Consider the following 19,502-nt stretch of genomic DNA (forward strand, 5'->3'; position numbering starts at 1 on the left):
AGATAACCCTCGGCTGATCTCTATCAGTAGACTTCTCGATCCAAAACTGCGAGCAGCGATGGAGGCTTTATTACGAGAATATAAGGATTGTTTTGCATGGGAGTACCATGAAATGCCCGGGCTCGATAGAAGCTTAGTAGAACATGTATTACCTCTTAGAGATGATTGTAAACCTTACAAACAAGCTCCTCGGCGATGTTCCGCCGAGGTACAAATTGAAATGAAAGAGGAAATTGAACGATTACTACATGCTAAATTTATTAGACCTGCTAGATATGTGGAATGGGTTTCCAACGCTGTACCTGTAAGAAAGAAAAATGGCAAGATGAGAGTATGCGTTGACTTCAGAAACTTAAATTTAGCAACTCCAAAAGATGAGTATCCTATGCCAATGGCCGATCTCTTAATTGATGGAGCGGCCAAACATGAAATATTATCTTTCATGGATGGTCACGCCGGCTATAATCAAATTTTTGTAGCCGAAGAGGATGTCCATAAAACCGCCTTCAGGTGCCCAGGCTTTGTTGGAACCTTTGAATGGGTAGTGATGCCTTTCGGCTTAAAGAATGCCGGAGCAACTTACCAGAGGGCCATGAATGCCATTTTTCACGATTTAATTGGCAAAACCGTAGAGGTGTACATAGATGACGTGGTTGTTAAATCCAAAACACGATCAGGACATCTAGCCGATCTTGAACAAACATTCAAACGTATGCGAAAACATAAACTTAAAATGAACCCTAAAAAGTGTGTTTTCGGAGTATCAGCGGGGAATTTTCTTGGTTTTCTCATCCACCAACGAGGAATTGAAGTCGACAAAAATAAAGCTAAAGCCATTATCGACGCACCCGCTCCTTCTAACAAAAAACAGCTACAATCATTCCTTGGTCAGGTTAATTTTCTTAGACGATTCATCTCTAATTTGGCTGGTAAACTACGGCCTTTCTCTTCTCTACTTAAGTTGAAAATTGGAGATGAATACAAGTGGGAGCCAGAGCACCAACAAGCTTTTGACGAACTCAAGAAGTATTTAACACAACCCCAGTGTTAGTACCTCCACAGAAAGGAAAGCCGTTGAAGCTCTACATAGCGGCCACAGCTGAATCGATTGGGAGCATGTTGGCTCAAGACAATGATCAAGGAAAAGAGCAAGCCATCCATTATTTGAGCAGGATCCTCACACCAGTTGAGATAAGATATTCGCCGATTGAAAAACTATGCCTCGTGCTCTACTTTTCGGCGATTAAATTACGACATTATATGTTACCATCAGTCGTTCATATAATTTCACAAACGGATTTAATTAAATATATGTTGACTCGGCCGATCATCAAAGGCCGAATTGGAAAATGGACAATGGCGCTTTCTGAATTTACTTTCAAATACGTGGCCCAGAAGTCAGTCAAAGGCCAGGCATTGGCTCAATTTCTTGCTGACCACCCTTCTGTTGAAATTGAAGATATGGAGAACGTTGAAATAGATACTGCACAAGTCGGCCAGATGTACCACGAGCCTTGGCTACTATATTTTGATGGCTCAAGCACTAGTGACTCCGCCGGGGCAGGAATAGTGATTGAATCTCCAACCGGCCAAAAGCATCAATATGCCTTCAAACTGGACTTTAACTGCACAAACAACCAGGCTGAATATGAAGCCTTAATAATTGGCCTGGAAGTATTAGAGGAACTTGGAGCAACAAGAGTTAAGGTGTTTGGGGACTCCCTATTAGTCATCAATCAAATGCTCCAGGTTTTTAGATGTTCAAATCTCTCATTGGCCACTTATTATGCCGCCGCACAACAACTGCTTAGTTGTTTTCATGATGTGGAATTTCACCATCTTCCGCGAGAACTCAATCGTGAAGCGAATGAAATGGCTCAAATTGCTTCTGGCGTCAGCATTCCAGTAGGCCAAACTAACAAAATCATCATAATTGAAAGAAAATCGTTGCCATCTTTGGCCGAGAGAGGTATGCCAGCCGATGTCTTTGAGTTAGACGTGCCACTTGGTGATTGGAGATTTCACATAATCCAACACCTTTTGATGAAAACTGATGGCGGTGGGAGCCGAAAAATTAGAATGTTGTCTAGCAAGTTCACAATTAAAAATGGTGAACTGCTAAGGAAAAATCCTGATGATGACCTTCTTCTTCGTTGCCTCGGCTCAGAAGAAGCCCAGTTAGTAATGGCTGAAGTTCATGAGGGTATTTGCGGAGCACACCAGGCTGGGATAAAATGAGATGGTTAATTAGGAGACATGGCTACTACTGGCCAACTATTCTTAAAGACTGTATTGAGTATGCTCGAGGTTGTGCTCCTTGCCAACTTCACGGGTCCATTCAGAGAGTTCCTGCTTTCCCCATGAATCCAATAGTGAAGCCATGGCCTTTTCGGGGCTGGGCAATGGACATAATTGGCCAAATCTCTCCCCCATCTTCCAAACAGCACAGATGGATACTGGTAGCCACAGACTACTTTACAAAATGGGTTGAAGCCGTTCCATTCACCTCCATAAGTAGTGCCGAAGTGATCAGATTCATTGAACAGCAAATCATTCATCGCTTCGGCATCCCAGAAACTATAACGACTGATCGAGGATCGGTGTTCATAGCAGAAGCCGTCATTGAACGAATGGCCGAGTATAAGATTACAATGCAGCAGTCAACACCCTATTATGCTCAAGCTAATGGACAGGCTGAGGCTACCAACAAGGTCCTCATCCAAATTGTGGAAAAGATGATTCAGGAAAATCCGCGTGATTGGCACAATCTTCTATCAGAAACTTTATGGGCTTATCGGACCTCCAAACGCTCGGCTACAGGGACAACTCCCTTTGCTCTGACTTATGGACATGATGCAATTTTACCAATGGAAATGACAGTCAGATCATTGAGAGTCGCAATGCAAAATAATTTAACAGCCGATGAATATAGTCAGGCAATGTTGCAAGAACTAGAGGATCTTGACCAGGCGCGGTTAGATGCATATGATCGGCTTCAAGCTCAAAAGAAGGTTGTCGCTCGTGCTTACAATAAAAGACCAAATACAAGAGTTTTGGCGAAGGCGAGTTGGTTTGGAAAGCAGTGTTACCCATCGGCACAAAGGATCCCAGATTTGGAAAATGGTCACCAAATTGGGAGGGTCCGTTTATTATTGACAAAGTTCTTGGAAAAGGAGCATATCAATTGAGAGATAAAGATGGCGAACGACACGCAATGCCCATTAATGGCCAATACCTAAAGAAATATTATCCCACAATGTGGGAAGCGCGAGCTGCTGAATAATGGTGTAACCAAAAGATGGCCACTAGTTTATACTGTATATATGTTTAGGCCATCTTGATTCTGGCCAATGCAATTAAGCCGAAAAGATTATTTTTATCAGATTTCCAGTTTGTTTGCTTGACCATTATACTTCACTTGTATTTACTACTATAAGATATTATCTATCCATGACCCAACGATGTTTATGATAATCTACCGGCAAGCAAATAATTAATTAAGTTTTTCATCGGCCCATAACTTTCAAATGTTTACAAAAACCGGCCAATGGCCGACAAAAAGCCACATACATCAATCATCATTACTCGGCTAATAAAGCTTTAAGAGCTCCCAAGGTACAACTAGTATCCTGAAGGTCACTCTCAAGTTGCATACACCTAGGCTCGGAATTTTTCAATTCGGCCTCTATTTTTTTCAGTTGTCCTTGGCTTTGGAAACACTGCTTACTCCTTTGAAGGAGCTTTTCCCCCACTTCTTGTCTCTCTTGTTTCAAGGACACCAATTGTCTTTCCAACTCATTTATCTTGCCTTCAAGAGACTCCACAACCCGTTTTTGTTCCATACACCACCCAAACTCGGGAACCAAGGCTTTCTTCATTTGCTCACAAGCCAAGATTTGTTGTCTCCTTTTTTCTATTTCTTGGTATGAACCAGCTACACGGGATATTTGTTGGGTCAACACTTCTAGCTTCTCACCAATGAGAGCTACCTTGGGAGGGGCAAAGTATTTGGCTCCAAGTAACAAATCCATGGCCACTTTCACTTTTGATAGTTGGCTTGTTTCCACAAATTCTTTTAATGGTTGCGCTAACGCTTCCTTTACCACCTTTAGAGCCCCATCAACTTCCTCCCTTGATGTCAAGTGTGCGGTTGGTAACTGCGAAATGGCCGAGCAGCATTCTGGTTGGATTAGAGCATCGGCCGAAAATGCCCTCATGAAAGCCTGAAGTTCGGCTTCAAACCCTTGATTACCTTCCTACAATGTCAGCCACTAAGAATCAATTCTTTAGCATAATAGAAGGGAAGTAATCACAAACATGTTTGGTGGTGCAAACTTACTAGTTCATTAGCCAACACCAGGTGTTGCTCACTAAGCGACGAGGAGGGAATACTGGCTTGCGTTGAAGTTTGGGTGAGCACAAGTGTTTCTTCCATATTCATTGTCACAACTTCGCTTTCAGCCATTCTTTCAAGAGAAATTATCTCTCCCACAGGTTCATCACTACTTGGTTGGCCATCTTTATCAATGGCAACTTCGTTTGGCCACGCACAATCGTTCTTCGCTCTCAGAAGATTGCTCATCTTGTGTTGCCGGTCGTTTCGCTGGAGGAGATTGAGACGTTGAAGACAAAGTGGCACCATCTGTTATTCAAAGGAGACAAAACAGAAATGCCATTAGCCATCGGCCATAATTCCTTACATAATGGCCGACTGCAATTCAAATTGATTTCGGCTTACCTTTGGCCGCCTCAGTGGCCGCACTATGGTTGGCCTTTCTCTTTGTGCTCCCTTTAGCACACTTCTTCAAAGATTCTTGGCCACCTACAATCAACAAACCCCAAGTTAGTGAACAAACTAACAACATGTGCATAAATGAAAGTACACTTGGGGGGGCAACAACTTACTTATAGTTGGGATTGCTCTAGCAACCTTGCTTGTTATTTTACCACGCCTTACAGCTTTCGGCTTCTCTTGTGCCCATGGATTTCCTGCAAAAGCCGATCGCCTAGCCGACACCAACCCATCTTTAAAGCGGCTACCTACTCGTTTCGCCCACCACTCTCTGAACTGGGAGGAACTCTTGCTAGTTGCTACTCTTGTCTTCATGGGAAAGCTCATGTTGTACACAAACGCCTTGTTATTCTGCTCAATGTCGTCCTTGTTGGAGAAAACGGCTCGCAATGAACTATATCGGTTTGACGATTCTGGCACCGGAGCCGGTATAGCTTGATAATATCCCAACTGACGACTGAAGTAGGATGGTGAATATAACTCCACTCCACACTTGAGTGTTTTACCAGACAAGGCACCCCAGAAGAGATCCCTCATACCTATTGCACTCTTCCAAGCTGAACACGCAGTCTCCCACCTCGTCTCACTTTCTGAGGTGTGTTGGCTGATATCCATTGCAAGGTAGGATGGATACTTCCTACTAAAACAAACGGCAAACTGTTCTGCAGAAAACTCTGGACACTTGAACAACACCTCAAAACACTCTTCTGCCGAATGAGGAAGTAAATCAAGAGGAGCCAATTGTTGTCCAAGAGTGGTGTCTACGGCCAATGCTAAACCCGGCTGTCTGAAAGTGGGAAAGTAAGTGTGCAGCCACAACTGAAAAATCCACAATGGCCCAGACCAATTTGGATTCAGTCCTTCGGTCACACAATGGTGAAGACATCTGTATAAGTGGGCAAGCACAAATGGACCAAGAGCTAATGGCTGATCGCTCTCTTGTACTTCTTTACTTGCTAATGCTTCAGCCAACTTGTAGTACTCCACATTCACTTTTTTAGAAGTTGTGCACACTAAGTACTTACATATCCAAAAGGCAAGAAACGCAGCATGCTCTACATGAGTTACTTCCATCGTCTCCTGCTGGTTTTCCTCTTTCTCTTCTAGACTGCCAACATTATCAAGTGACTTATTTCCTAAGCCGCTGTTAAACACCTCAATCCATGTATTATAATTGGCAACGGCTGGTCTGCCCTTACTTCGATCTCTTAGCTCACCACCAAGATCAATATCAAACTTTCCTTCTGCAAATACAATGTCCACCACTTGCCCATGTGGCGGCACGCCTATAATGGCCGCTATATCAATCAAGGTCGGACTAAATGCACCAAACTGAAGCTCCAGAGAGTTTGTTTGAGAACTCCAAAAACACATAGCGGCAGCCAGCAAGGAGCGGTCACAAGGAATAGTAATGGTGGACAGCTTGATGGCGTCATAGATCCCAAGTCGTTTCCATATTTCCCCAAATCGCTTCTCGACTCGTTCTACCCACGGAATCCAGTTGGCCGTTTCACCAGGCCATTTTCCTGGTTTTGTTCCCCATGCTCCCCATGCTTTTCCTTCACTGAAATAGCTAGAATCATCCACTTCATGCTGGCTCAAAATTTTTCCACATCAGTCGGTATATCACTCTGGAAACTTGGGCCAAGTTGACGTACCCCACCTTCATTCGGGACTCGTTGTGTTATTCTATTCATGAAGTCCGAGGCATTCTTTTCAGTGGCTTGACTTAGTGCTTCCGCCAATGCAAATGAGCGTTTGGTAATACTTTTTTGCTTGCCTTCATAATTGTCTTCTCCGGTCCCTTTCGAAGCCATTGCTTGGACAACCAAGTCCTACATGATATAGAGCATAATTGGTTAGCACACCATGTTTCTCAAAGTACACCAAGTTTCTAGTTATTCGGTGCTATTCGCCGAAAACCACGAAACTTGGGGGGGCAAAAGCATATTACATGCATATGAGCCAAGACACTCTGGATATAAATATATATATATATATATATATATATATATATATGGCCAATTGCACAAAAAAAAAAAAAAAAAAAAAAAAAAAAAAAAAAGAAGAACTGGGAACTTGACAATATGCAGCATACATTAATTGCATATGGGAGGGGCCTCACATAATTGCTGCACATTTTATAATTACAATTGTAATTAATTGACAGCTATTGCATCAAAATAAAGCTGGGACGATTGATTACAATGCAGCATATATTAATTGCATATGGGGGGGGCCGTTTGCTAACTAATGTTGCAACAAATAGCTCATATAATTGTTGTTCATTAGTAACTAATGTTGGGGTTTGACTGGGCATCAAAGCCTCAATTGCAAAGCTCAGGATTCACGGCCATGAATTGCTCATTGAATTTTTTTTATAAAAAAAAGGGTTGGTCAAAAAGGTTCCCTGGTGGGCATTAATGGCCTACTTCACTTTCCTTGGTGCCACCCAACTTCATCTGGTCATATAATTATGAATTAAGTAATGAAAGATAAAGTTGGTTAGTTGAAACAATTGATATAGTGCTGCAATTATTGATCTTGCGAGAAAACAATGAAAACAATTCCCATATAATTGCAGCCATGGTACATCAGACCAAATTTGGGGACTTTCGAGAAGTACTTGGTGACTTCATATAATTGCAGTCATGCACTAGTTCATTGGCATATGCTTTATATGCCTGGGAATTCGAATAGAGAGCAAGAGTATACGGAATATAATTAGATCATAAGAAAATGGCTTCTGGTCATAAGTGAAAGCTCCGTTCATCTTCAAATCTGGGTTTACAATTCAACAAAGAATACCAGTATCATACCTGCAGTTTGTTGGACCTTGCACAGTGGGAAATCAAAGGGTACCCAGCTTCCAAACAGCTCTAATAGAGGGGATTTGCTCAAAATTAGGAGATGCCCAGCCATGATTTCAACTTTAGAACAATGGAGGAGCTGATTACACCATACATGATTTGAAGTCTACATAGAAGATACTCAATAGATTCATCAGATCTGGGTTTTCTGGGTTTGAATGTCAAGTACCAAATTCAGAATCGTACCTTTTGTGTTGATGATAGCCCATTTTACCTCTTACTCAGTCCATGCCCAGCTCATTTTGTGAAGGATTTTGAGGGATTTTGAGGATGGGAGGTGTGCACTTGATGAACCCCAGTATAAAGCTTTGTTCATATGTTTTCCAAAAATAGGGAAGAAGAGTCCCGTATGTGGTCGTGAAGAGATGAGAATGGATAAATAAAAGAAAAGTGAAAATCATAGATGGGTCGACCCGTAGAAAAATGGGTGCACAGCCAACCCGAAAGAAAGACAAGTGGAGTAATTGGCTGCCAATTTTTCCTTGTGTTGGCTACCTATTCTTTCAATTGGCTGCCAAGCTTTTGTCTCTACGTTGGCCAATTTGAAATTTTCTTTTGTGTTGGCTAACCCTCTTTCTTTGTTGGCCAACTTGAAATTTTCTTGTGTTGGCTAACCCTCTTTCTTTGTTGGCCAACTTAAAATTTTCTTTTGTGTTGGCTGACTTGAATTTCCTCATGCCTTTGGCCAACTTAAAATTTGAGGCCCTTTGTTGACCTACTCTCCCTCACTTGAATTTAATGGCCAACTTAAGGTTTTCCATGGGTTGGCCGACAAGAGCAACAAATTGACTCCCTTGATGGCTTACTTGTTGGCCAACTTGAACTTTTTCATGTGTTGGCCAACATGAGCTGCAAATGGGATTCCTTGCGAAATTTTTCGTTTGTTGGCTAATACTTAGCATTTTTCACTTGTTGGCTTCCATGAGCCATTCTCACGCGTCGGCCAACTCTAGTTCTATCAATCGGCCACACTCAAGTAAATTAATTGTTGACCTTCGTTAGCAGATATGCTTATTCGCTCTTCTGTTGGCTGATTTGAAAACTAATAGTCATTGGCTTCCATGTATCTATTAAATTGTTGGCCACCAAACGCTATATTTCCTTGTTGTCCACACCATTAACTTGGTTTGGCTTACTAACGAACAACTCACTTACCTACTCGAATTTCAGTTTCTCAATTTTTTTCGAAGTTGATTAGGGGGCCAAGTTGACTCAAATTTCTCAACCACTTGGCGACATTCGCCGATGCTTAAGAAACTTGGGGGGGCAATGTTTGTACCCACATTTGCATGGCCACTCGGACGTAGCTAATGTGCATATAGTTATTGAGTGATTTCTAATTACAATGAGCCGCTCTACAAGTAAATTGGGCCGATTGCCAGAAATGTTGGCCGATGAATAATTGGACAATTCATCTGATCTAAGACAAGTCACATAAAAAAATAGGCCGATAGAGGGTTTCGAAAGTTTGGCCTTTGGTTATCGGCCGGCCCGTAGTCATTGGTTTATTGTCTAAAAGCCCATTGGCCAATACTCTAATTGGTTTCCAATCCGAACTCAACTTAGAAGGATAATGGCCGATTGTCAAAGAGGCCAATAAGCGATAAAGATGAAATTTGATCAAGTAGTATTTCAGTCGGTTTGAAATTCATGTCAGCCGATAAGGAGAATTCAATCCAAGATAGCCTACTTCAAGATTAATTGCAGCCGTTGATGACGTCCATCAAAGCCAATCCGGATAGAGTCCAGCGTCAAGTCAGCCGACGATAAGTATTGAAGCCAAATCAAGATAGAGTCACTGAGGCAAGAAGAGGCCGAATTCCACTCAACTTCAAAGAGTCAAGAGATCAGTTCAAGTCATAAAGCAGCCGATATAAATAGAAGCATCGACGGAAGACAAAAAACACAACTCCAGAAACTCAAGCCATCAAGCTTTTCTTATTTCGTTTTACCTTTTGCTTAGGTAGAATTTCCGTCTGTTACTTTAGTTTATTTGCTCTGCTAGTTACAATCTCAGTTACTTTATCTTTCTTGTAGCCTAGTATCGATTTTGAATTGTTCTCTTTGTTTTCCTTCAAACAACAGTTAATAATTTGCAGCCATTCTAGTTTTCAGTTTCGTTGCTATTATCTTTTATTTGCTCCTTATTGTCTTTATGCTTTACTTGTTTAATCGTGTTATTCATAGTAGCTATTAATCTTATATTTACTCATACTCTCACAACCACACCTAACTCACCCGACCTTCAACCATCAAGTCCTTAATCTAGAGGCATCGAACCGCAGCCGAGAATAAGTTCCTTCCTCGGCTAACGATTGCTTGATAAGTCAGATCTACATCCACTACACCTACAGTTGCACACTTGGCCTTCTGGCCGTGTGCTGGCACGCTCCGCATCTATTCATCAAGAAGGACATTTGTTCCTTGATCCCTCGGCTGTATAGGCCGAGGTGATTTTCAGAGGCAACAGAACTCAGCCGAACTTCAAGTGTAACCAGAGCACAAACTGACAATCAAAGGAAACACGCATCCCCACGCACCGGAACTGAAACAACCAACTCCAACTCCAACTCCAACTCCTATAGAACGGAAACCCTGTCAAAAGTCTTGCGAATACTTATACGTCAGAACACTTATTTTATTTATTTATTGTTTGGGTTACTTATATGATATGGATCGACATGTCTACTGTCAGTAGTCAAAACTCATGGCGGTGCAACTCGCAGAGACTACAATACCCTTAACATTCATGTAAAGAGTCGTTTTGAAATTCTCATTTTTCTCTAAATTCAATGTGCTATAACACGTGTCTTCATCCATCCCTATCTCAGTGCATGGTCGGCATTCTTTTATGAAAAATGTTTCTCCACTTCACAATATTTTTTCTCTTCCTCACTTATAAATACCACTGTACCAAAGGAGTACAAAAAACAAAAGATGCTCCTAGGCACCAATTTGTTACACTTGTCTCCGATTTGTATGATTAAATTTGTGTCCGAATCTTAATATCCAAAAGATGCCTCTACTTTCTTCTCACTGTACCCGCCCCCCGTCTTAACCGTCCACGATAAAAGCAAGTCGACTTGTCAAACAACGTGGACCAAGCTTCCACCATCGGTGCCGTGCCCACCACTCTCCGTCGTTCTCATCCTATCACAGAACCGTCAATGGTCGTCCCATTCAACATCGCACCGATTACAGAATCCCACTACTCCATGTGATCCTCGTTCCAACCTAGTGAACTTACTGTTTACACCTTATATTTTCATCCATCCCGCTACTTGTCAATTTCATACTTCACACCCACTAAAGCACTATCCCATTTATACATTTATAGTAGTGGCACTCTAAGTTGCCAAAAACAGAGTTTCAGAGAGATACTGTCTTTCTTCTCAAAAAAAAAAAAAAAACAGAGTGAGAGAGAGAGAGAGAGTTTCTTTGTGGCTATGGAGAAGGATAGGGAGAGTCATGTTTACCGGGCCAAACTTGCTGAGCAAGCCGAAAGATATGATGGTATGCTCTTCCATTCTTGCATGCACCTATATTTTTGTTCTTTCCTGTGTTCTTAATTTTTTTGGTATGGATTTTTACTTTGATGGATTGATCAAAGGTTATAGTATTGGGGATGAGCTGATCAGGTGTTATTATATGCTTATTGATCATGGCAAGTTACTTTTTGCTTCACTAAGTTGGACAATTTGTTACCAACTTCACTTTCAGCTATACCGCGTTAATCTTTCCTCGATCATATGAAAACCAGAGGAAATGGAAAATTGAGATGCTAATATATCTTTATTTGTTCTGGACTGATAACAAAGAATCCGTGGTCTTAACAAGCAAAGTTGATCAATTGGAGACCATTGATTTGGTTCCTGTGGCATCTGTAATAGCCTGAGAATGTAATGGAAATGGTCTACTTTTGGTTTCTGTAGCATTTGAAATGGATCCTTTTCTTTGCATAGGTGTTAGGCTTATCAGTTACAATAACTTTCTGAAAGGTGATTCCTTGCATTCTAAACTCACTGGTGGTACAAGGGTAGTATTTTGATTGTGTTGATGGTCTCACAGGTTCACTTTTCAAGAAACACCTAGAAAAGTTGGGGACTGTCCTAACTCTTATGTGGTGTATCCAAATGAACCCTTGTATCCAGTTAACTTCACAGGAACATTATGGGGCTTTCTGGCTCATTTGATGGATTATTGTTGTAGGACAGGTTAGAAATCCAGCCAACAATTGAAATATGCCTACTGCATCAATTATAATCCTATTTTCTTGTTTCAGAAATTATTGAAGTAATGAAAAAAGTTGCTAAGCTGGATGTGGAATTGACCGTGGATGAGCGAAATTTGTTGTCTGTTGGGTATAAGAATGTGATTGGGGCAAGAAGGGCATCATGGCGGATATTGTCTTCCATTGAACAGAAGGAGGAGGCCAAGGGAAATGAGCAGAATGTGAAGCGAATAAAGGAGTACATGAAAAGGGTTGAAGATGAGCTTGCAATTATTTGCAAGGACATGTTATCAGTGATTGATTATCACCTCCTCCCTTCTTCATCAACCGGGGAATCGACTGTATTCTACCATAAGATGTGAGAGTCATGCTTCTGTCTTTCTTCCATTAAAGTTACTGTTTAGTTAAAGCACGGTATAATGGTAGATATGAGATTATGTGGTGGAAGTTCCAACATCCCTTAGAGAAAGTTGAATTATTTACATATTCTGCATATATAGCACACCCATATTGCACAACTCTTATCAAATGGTTATTATTTTTTTTTTCTTTGAACTTGTGATTTTATAAAACAAGGCTTTTTACTTTGGGTGCTAGTATCTGGTTATGAGTATCTTGTTTAGGTGAGTTTCTGTGTGTATCACCTAAGGAGGGATCTTCACTATAATGCATGTTCATTATGACACTCCGTGTCAAATCATGTTCTCGTTTCTTTGGCAACAATTGTGTACATGAATGTATGTCTCAGATAGAGAGATTAGCGTTGTGATCTTAATATGTTGAGGCAGGAAAGGAGATTACTATCGTTATTTAGCTGAATTCAAAGCAGGTGATGATCGTGCAGAAGCTGCTGATCAGTCGCTTAAAGCCTATGAGGTATGCTTACTTCAGCTTTATTTGCTGGACCACTTTTTTCTTATCAGATTTCACCTTATTCTGTTTCTCTACTTGATCTTCTTATCTTCTGACACAAGGAATAGATAGTAATTAAATTTTACTCATGAAATGCAGGCTGCCAGTAGTAGTGCGGCCTCTCAGTTGCCCCCAACTCATCCAATCAGACTGGGCCTTGCTCTGAACTACTCAGTCTTTTACTATGAAATTCTTAAATCCTCTGAGAGGTTGCTTAAATGTCCCCCTCCTGATTATTCTACATTCTTCAGTATTTCTTTTACTTTAGTGAGTCACCACTTGTGTTTTTCATTTGCAACTTTACACTATGCAGGGCATGCGATCTTGCTAAGCAGGCATTTGATGATGCAGTTGCTGAGGTTGACAGTCTTGATCAAGAATCCTACAAGGACAGCACCCTCATTATGCAGCTTCTTAGGGATAATCTCACATTGTGGAACTCGGATCTGCCAGAGGGAGGAGGTATCTTATGAGTCGTTTCATTTCCTTCCACCTTATTTTCAAGTAGTGGCAGCTGTGGAATTCTGAAGATTAATAAATTGCAGATAGGGTTCTTACATAGATTTACTTTGGTTTGGTAGACAAGGATTAGTATGCCTGCTTACCACATCTGTTTTATAGAGGAGAGCTCAATGATAATGATATTGGTAATTTCTTATGGTGAAATCAAAGATCTTAGAATTCTGTTGCTCTATATGAAAATGCCAAAATGCTTGTCTTGGGGAGTTAAGGAACCAGAAATTCTCACAACTGGGTAGTTCCTAAGACTGTAGCTTGCTCTGTCTTATCGTGTGAGGTTCGTCTATATAGGTGATATACTTGCTCGGGTTGTACCGTGGTGTTCTGCTTACAACCACCAACTACAAGTACGAGACTTCCATTAAAGTGGAGTCTAGTTGCATATGTTTAAAACAATGTCAAATTGTGTTTATCAGTGCCTCTTCTTGCAATATAGTTAGAACTTATCATACTTTTGGAAATGACAATGTGGTCTGTGTGATTCGTGAAGTGTTTTCAGCAGAAGTGAGTTTAGGTTTAATACTAACATGTCCTCAAGAGTATAATGTCTAGAGATACGGATAATTATCTGCATTGTTCATCAAAAAAATAGAAAACACAGCCAGAATGATTCTACAAACATTCAGGATTTAGCTCACCTTTGCCCTCTACAGCATGCATCAGTGTATATCTTCTGGATATACAATCTGACCGACTGTTCTTTTTCGTAGTGTGCATGTTCTCTGCCTTTTTTTACTGCTGCTTGGTGATGGGAATGAATCAGTTTTCTTGAGTTCATGCATTTGATTCATAATCGCTGACTACTTGATTGAATTGTCAGGTGAGCACCCTAAGGTTGATCAATCCCAGCCGGAGGTAAAGAAGGGCTCTGAAATGAAGTGTCATTTTTTGGTCTTTGGAAAATTCATTCTTTTCTTTCTTCTGTTATATATTGATTTTAGTTTTAATTTGCAGAAATAGATGGGATGGTAAGCAACTGTTTGGGGCTGGCTTTGTCCATGGAGCAATGTTGGATTACCAAGTTTGTAATACAGGGATAGCGACTAATAGCTTGTATTTCCTATTAAACATAACAAAATCCACAACATTTGTGATCCTGGTGGATTTTTGTAGTCCCATGGTTAACCTCATATAAGCTGTTTGATCTAATTTACGTGTGTTTATGCTTTGCATTTATCGGGTTTTTCTTCCATGAACGAACAAAACCTACAGCTTCTCAGGGATCATATGCTTTAACATGCTCATTACTTTGTATCTATATCAAGGGTATCGAGAATTATCTTCAGCAATACAAGACTCCAAGAATTATCTCGTGGATGAATTATTTTTGCATTGATTTGTATAAATTTATCTTAAGCAATACAAGACTCCGAGAATTATCTCGTGGATGAATTATTTTTGCATTGATTTGTATAAATTTATCTTAAGCAATACAAGACTCCGAGAATTATCTCGTGGATGAATCACATGTCAGTTCGATGGTCAATGGTTGATCAATTGCACAAATCTGCAATGTGAGATCAAAATTTAACTGCATTGAACAGCTTTCATGTCAGCAATTATGGATTAGCAGATGGACCGATTTGTGAGCGCTTGAAATTGATTAGGAACGACTTGATGACCTTGTTGAACTCCTTGCACTTTTCAGCGTTTATCGCGTGCCCTGCATCCTTGATTACTGCAAGCTGAGCATTCTCCCCCAAGTGCCTATGTTTCAAATGAAGCTAAAAGTGAGGAACATGCAGCAACTAAAACAGGTATGCACTATGTCAAGACTGGAGCATCAAAAACTCACATTTTTAGTTTGTGGGCATATTCCAAGGGAAATACATTATCATGCTCTCCCCAGATTATAAGAGTCGGCTGAAAGAGGAGTGGAACATGTATGAGATCAATGTATTATCGGCATTGTAGGTAATCCTGAAAAGAAATCAACTACAAAAATGAACCTGAGGAATCTTGGGAAGGTCTGAAAGTTTTCGGTTTTTAGGGATGGCCATGATCAGCTCTTTCTTCTCTTGAACAAAATCTGTGAACATTGTCTGCAAATTTCACCGACTTTTGAGTGTCAACATACTGTGTTCATGTTGGGATTCAATCATTAAGATTTAAAACTAAGAATCTTATTTTTTTATGATTACAACAATCACTTGCAGACAATCCCTTAAAGTAGAATCTATCAGACCAAACCAAGTTGACCACTTGATTTGATTAAATTCTTTTTTATTCCAGGACTAGTAGCTGGTTATGACTCATGAGGAATTGAGGACCATGTATTCCTAACAAAAAATGTGCTTTCTTTTTTGGGTAGTAAAATCTAGCCTAGGCTTAAAGATAAGATGGAGAGAAATATTCAATCAGAAAAACAATAGAAAAGGGAAATTATAAATACTAAAAATAGAAAAAGAATTTATAAATGTAAGTTTTTCACCATTTCTTTCTATACTCACATTTTCTTTTTAATTTCAATTTTATCAAGGAAAGTGTAGAGCTGAAAAAAACATTTTAGTGAAGGTGAGAAAACCACAACCCTTATAAAAATGTCCGATCATATCAGCAATAATGCACTGTATTTCATCACTATCCCAATGAAATTCGAATGAGAGTTTCTATTGGGACCTCCAAATCTGCTCACTTGACCTCATTCTATCATGAATTATTAAATGACATATATAACCTACTATAAAATGACTATTAAGGACAATAATTATATCAAAAAAATTGTTATATTTATTTTCTCTTGACTTTCCAATTCAATAATATTATATTGCATTCTTTATTATTTTCCCTATCTATTTTCATTTTCCAATTTCACTACATACTAATTAAAGCATTCATATATATTTAATAAGAAATAAAACTATGATTAAGATAAAAATGTATGATATGCATTGAACGCATATTGGTCAGGGAGAACAAAATAAATTGTATTATGACCTAAATCTAAATCTATCCATTATATTTGCAAAAAGAAGGAAAAAAAAATAGAGCTAGCAAATAAAAATAAATAAAAAAATATTTAAATAATTAATCATGAGGTACAGAAAATAGAGAAAACATTAAGTAAAAATGATTAATCTGTTTTTTTTTTTGCATGGCTAAAAAAGAAAAAGTAAATAAAAAAATCACATAATAGTTCATGTTATTTTATTTTTATTAACTTTTAAAACTCAATACCTTGTGTTTGATTTTTTTTTTATTGGATAAGAGATTTATGTTGTCTGATTAAGGAATGGAGATGTAATTAAAATTTATAGAGTAATTAAATCATTGAAATGATTAAGTTTTTTATTATGAAGATCTTAGTTTGTTTGTAAATTATATGTGTGAGGTTATTTGAGGAACTTTAGTGAGGTTTAATGAGTAAATTTAGTATTTAAAAATTTAATAAGAGGTGTAAAAAGCATAGAGGTCAAATGAGTAAATTTGGAGATTTCAATAAAAAAACTCAATTCGAATACCTATGCTAAGTAGTGATAAATGTAACCATTTTAGGTGAAGTTTGAGTTTACATTCCGTCTTATATTATTTTTCATGCGAATTAAAAATTGCGTTTTTGCCTATTTGAGGCGACGAATAAATAATTAACTCAATAATAAATTAATTAACTTTTCAACAGTTTTACCTCGATGAAATCTCTGAGCAAGCACGACGGCATAAACCCCAACGGCGGCGGCCTGAAAAAAGTGTACTTGACAAGCTCCCGGAGCTTGTCCGGCGTCTGCGGCATCAAAATGCTGGCGGCCTCGTTCAAATCCGAAACCCTAAACACTCCTTCCTGCAGGTCCTTCTCCTCCATACACACCGCGGCGCAGCAAATCACCACCCTCTCGACGGCCTCCTTGTACTGGGCCGCCAGCCTGTACCCGACGAAGCCGCCGTAGCTGAGGCCCACGAGGCTGAAGGCCCGGACGGAGTGGGCCTCCATGACCCGCATGACGCACTCGGCCTGGAACGTCTCGGAGCGGTCGGGGCGGGTGGTGGAGGAGTCGCCGAAAAAGACGAGGTCGGGGACGTAGACGTTGTAGTGAGGGGTGACGTGGCGGATGAGGTCAGCGAACTGCCACATTGCGTTGACGCCGAAGCCGTGGAGGAGGAGGAGGTTGGGTTTGGAGGGGTTGAGGGATTTGGGGACCCAGCAGTGCATGGTGGTGCCGCCGTCTTTGAGGTCCGTGACGGAGGACCGGAGGCCGGCCCGGATGAAGTTGGACCGCAAGCAGGAGTTCTTTGACTGGGTTAAGCTGAAGCATGGCATAGTTTTGGGGGGTGGAGAATTTGGGAATTGGAATCGGGGGAGTTTTGATTGGGATGTTGGGTTATTTTCTTGGTGGTGGGTGATGGGGATTGAGATGATGGAGATTGATTATCGTGTGGATGTTATGAGGACATTGTTACAGTGTAATAAAGAGTGGACGGTGAGTGAGGGAGGTTGATGAAGAAGGACAAGTGAGAGTGGACAACCTTCATATGAGTAGGTGAAGAAGAGGATGCAAATTTGTACCAAAAGAAGAAGAGTATGCAAATTCTGTCGACTTTTGTCTTGGAATATTATAGAAGAAAACTTATTACAAAAGCAAATAAAGCATTCCAAACACGAGATACATGGAGATTTTGTCTTAATTAGTGAAGGCCGTTAGTACAAACCACCAGACCACCGGCCTATCAATGGGGATATTTACGGAGTCATTCTTACATTTGATTGTTTTAGATGCATCAGTGATTTGTTTGTTATTTGTAAAATAAGAATTTTAGCCATTATTTTAATAGAAATAATTTAGTGGAAGATTCTCTCGAGAGGCAAGAAAAACAGTCGAGAGGGGAGAGCGAAACCGCGAAACCCTGGTTCCCGACGGCAGATCTTCACGCCATTTGAAGGGTCGAAGCACGCCGTTGACAGGTGTGTTTCGGCTTGCGAAGGCGGCCTAAGTACGTGGTGTTGTCTACAACTGGGAGAGGATTGCAATGGAATGTGCACGAGTTTACTTGGTTTTGTGCAGATCGGAGGCGGCTCGGTGGCGTTCGACGTTTTAGCGTGTTTGGGGAGACAAGTCGTGGTCAAGCTCGTTGGGTAGATTGACATTCGAGGTTTGCTGGAATCTGATATGGTTTTCTGGTTTGCTGAAGTCTGATCGGTGCACCACGCAGATAGACGGGATGGTAGCCCGAGGTTTTAATGGCGATGATGGCAAGTTAGTAGTGGCGGTGTGCTCCTGCCAGCCTCCTTGCTTGGGCTTGGGCTTGGGCCTCTGGGTCTAGGCCTAAGCCATGTGGGTTTAGCCTATTCTGGGCCCATTTGAGTGGGTCTAATTCTCTTTAGAATTGAGCCAGGTTGGAGGGTGCCTTGACACCCTCATTCATTACTTAATACTTTCGGCTGGCCTGGCCTGAGAGTTTTGACCTCCTTGGAAAATGTTGAGCCTTTTCACGGTCTCTAAAGTGTTAGTCTTAATTCAGATCATGATTATGTGAAATTGGTAATTATGTCAATTTAGGTGTAAGCGGCTTATGGATGAGGACTTAGCTCTTATTTGTTTATTGAGAAGTAAAATGCTGTTTCGTACCACAATTGCGTGTCAGCGGATGGAGGGCTAGTTGATGATTTTTTTTCCTAGAAGACATGAAATTAGTCTTTGTTTATAAGTTTGCTTTAAAAAGCGAGCTCAAATTGTTTTGTCATGAGTTGTAGTGTTTAGATAAGAATTTGGTTGTTGCCCCGCCATTTTTTATATTTTTATGTGTTTGTAATCTCTAGCTTTTTGCCTGTTGATCTAATACAATCAACTTCTACTTTAAAAAAAAAATAGGAACAATTTAGTAATCAAATAGTTTTATTGTTTTTAGAAGAGAATCGTCAATTCATTGATAGTTTAGCAAGAACACACTGCACACATAACGACCCACTTAAGTGAGGTTGACGACCAATTTTTATCCGAGAGGCTAGGCATCCCTAGCTGCACCTACCCATTGGAGCGATTGAACTGTAGAACTCATCAGAGGAGAGGGGAATTAGACAGAGTCACTATCTATGTAAATCCACATTTTCAAACCATTAAGCTTGACCAGAAGACCCTTACAGCTCCCACGGAGATTGCAAATAGACATGAGATTTGAGGAAGAATCTATGACATCTTCTTCGCAAATTAGGAGATGTTGCCGAGCCCTAATCCATTTCGATAGC

At 40.3% G+C, this 19,502-nt stretch overlaps 4 protein-coding genes across 6 annotated transcripts; 2 read left to right on the plus strand and 2 right to left on the minus strand.

The window, feature by feature from the left end:
• Positions 1–1,356: 1,356 nt before the first annotated feature.
• LOC112178397 lies at positions 1,357–2,238 on the plus strand. The gene has a single exon (XM_024316550.1). It carries the CDS (start codon positions 1,357–1,359, stop codon positions 2,236–2,238), a length of 882 nt encoding a protein of 293 aa, XP_024172318.1.
• Positions 2,239–3,887: 1,649 nt separating this feature from the next.
• Positions 3,888–8,022, minus strand: LOC112177174. Of its 3 annotated transcripts, none has more exons than XM_024315402.2 (6): positions 7,849–8,022; positions 7,612–7,768; positions 4,906–6,627; positions 4,739–4,822; positions 4,340–4,642; positions 3,888–4,256 (listed from the first exon to the last, which is right to left on the minus strand). In XM_024315402.2, exons 3-5 carry the CDS (start codon positions 6,164–6,166, stop codon positions 4,524–4,526), a joined length of 1,464 nt encoding a protein of 487 aa, XP_024171170.1. In that variant the 5' UTR covers positions 6,167–6,627; positions 7,612–7,768; positions 7,849–8,022; the 3' UTR covers positions 3,888–4,256; positions 4,340–4,523. The 3 variants fall into 3 exon arrangements, with proteins under 3 accessions (XP_024171170.1, XP_040366795.1, XP_024171171.1); XM_040510861.1 differs by having other exon boundaries at positions 3,888–4,271; XM_024315403.2 differs by having other exon boundaries at positions 7,612–8,022.
• Positions 8,023–10,964: 2,942 nt separating this feature from the next.
• LOC112177178 (14-3-3 protein 7) lies at positions 10,965–14,520 on the plus strand. Its single transcript, XM_024315410.2, has 7 exons — positions 10,965–11,175; positions 11,945–12,251; positions 12,682–12,769; positions 12,905–13,014; positions 13,119–13,267; positions 14,145–14,179; positions 14,279–14,520. The coding sequence occupies exons 1-7, from the start codon at positions 11,109–11,111 to the stop codon at positions 14,282–14,284; spliced, it is 762 nt and encodes a 253-aa protein (XP_024171178.1). The 5' UTR covers positions 10,965–11,108; the 3' UTR covers positions 14,285–14,520.
• A 188-nt stretch (positions 14,521–14,708) lies between these two features.
• On the minus strand, positions 14,709–17,828 carry LOC112177177 (monoacylglycerol lipase ABHD6). Its single transcript, XM_024315409.2, has 4 exons — positions 16,950–17,828; positions 15,274–15,366; positions 15,120–15,187; positions 14,709–15,031 (listed from the first exon to the last, which is right to left on the minus strand). Exons 1-4 carry the CDS (start codon positions 17,577–17,579, stop codon positions 14,884–14,886), a joined length of 939 nt encoding a protein of 312 aa, XP_024171177.1. The 5' UTR covers positions 17,580–17,828; the 3' UTR covers positions 14,709–14,883.
• Positions 17,829–19,502: the final 1,674 nt, after the last annotated feature.

This window comes from Rosa chinensis, chromosome 7 (genome assembly GCF_002994745.2).
Source record: "Rosa chinensis cultivar Old Blush chromosome 7, RchiOBHm-V2, whole genome shotgun sequence".
NCBI lineage: Eukaryota > Viridiplantae > Streptophyta > Magnoliopsida > Rosales > Rosaceae > Rosa > Rosa chinensis.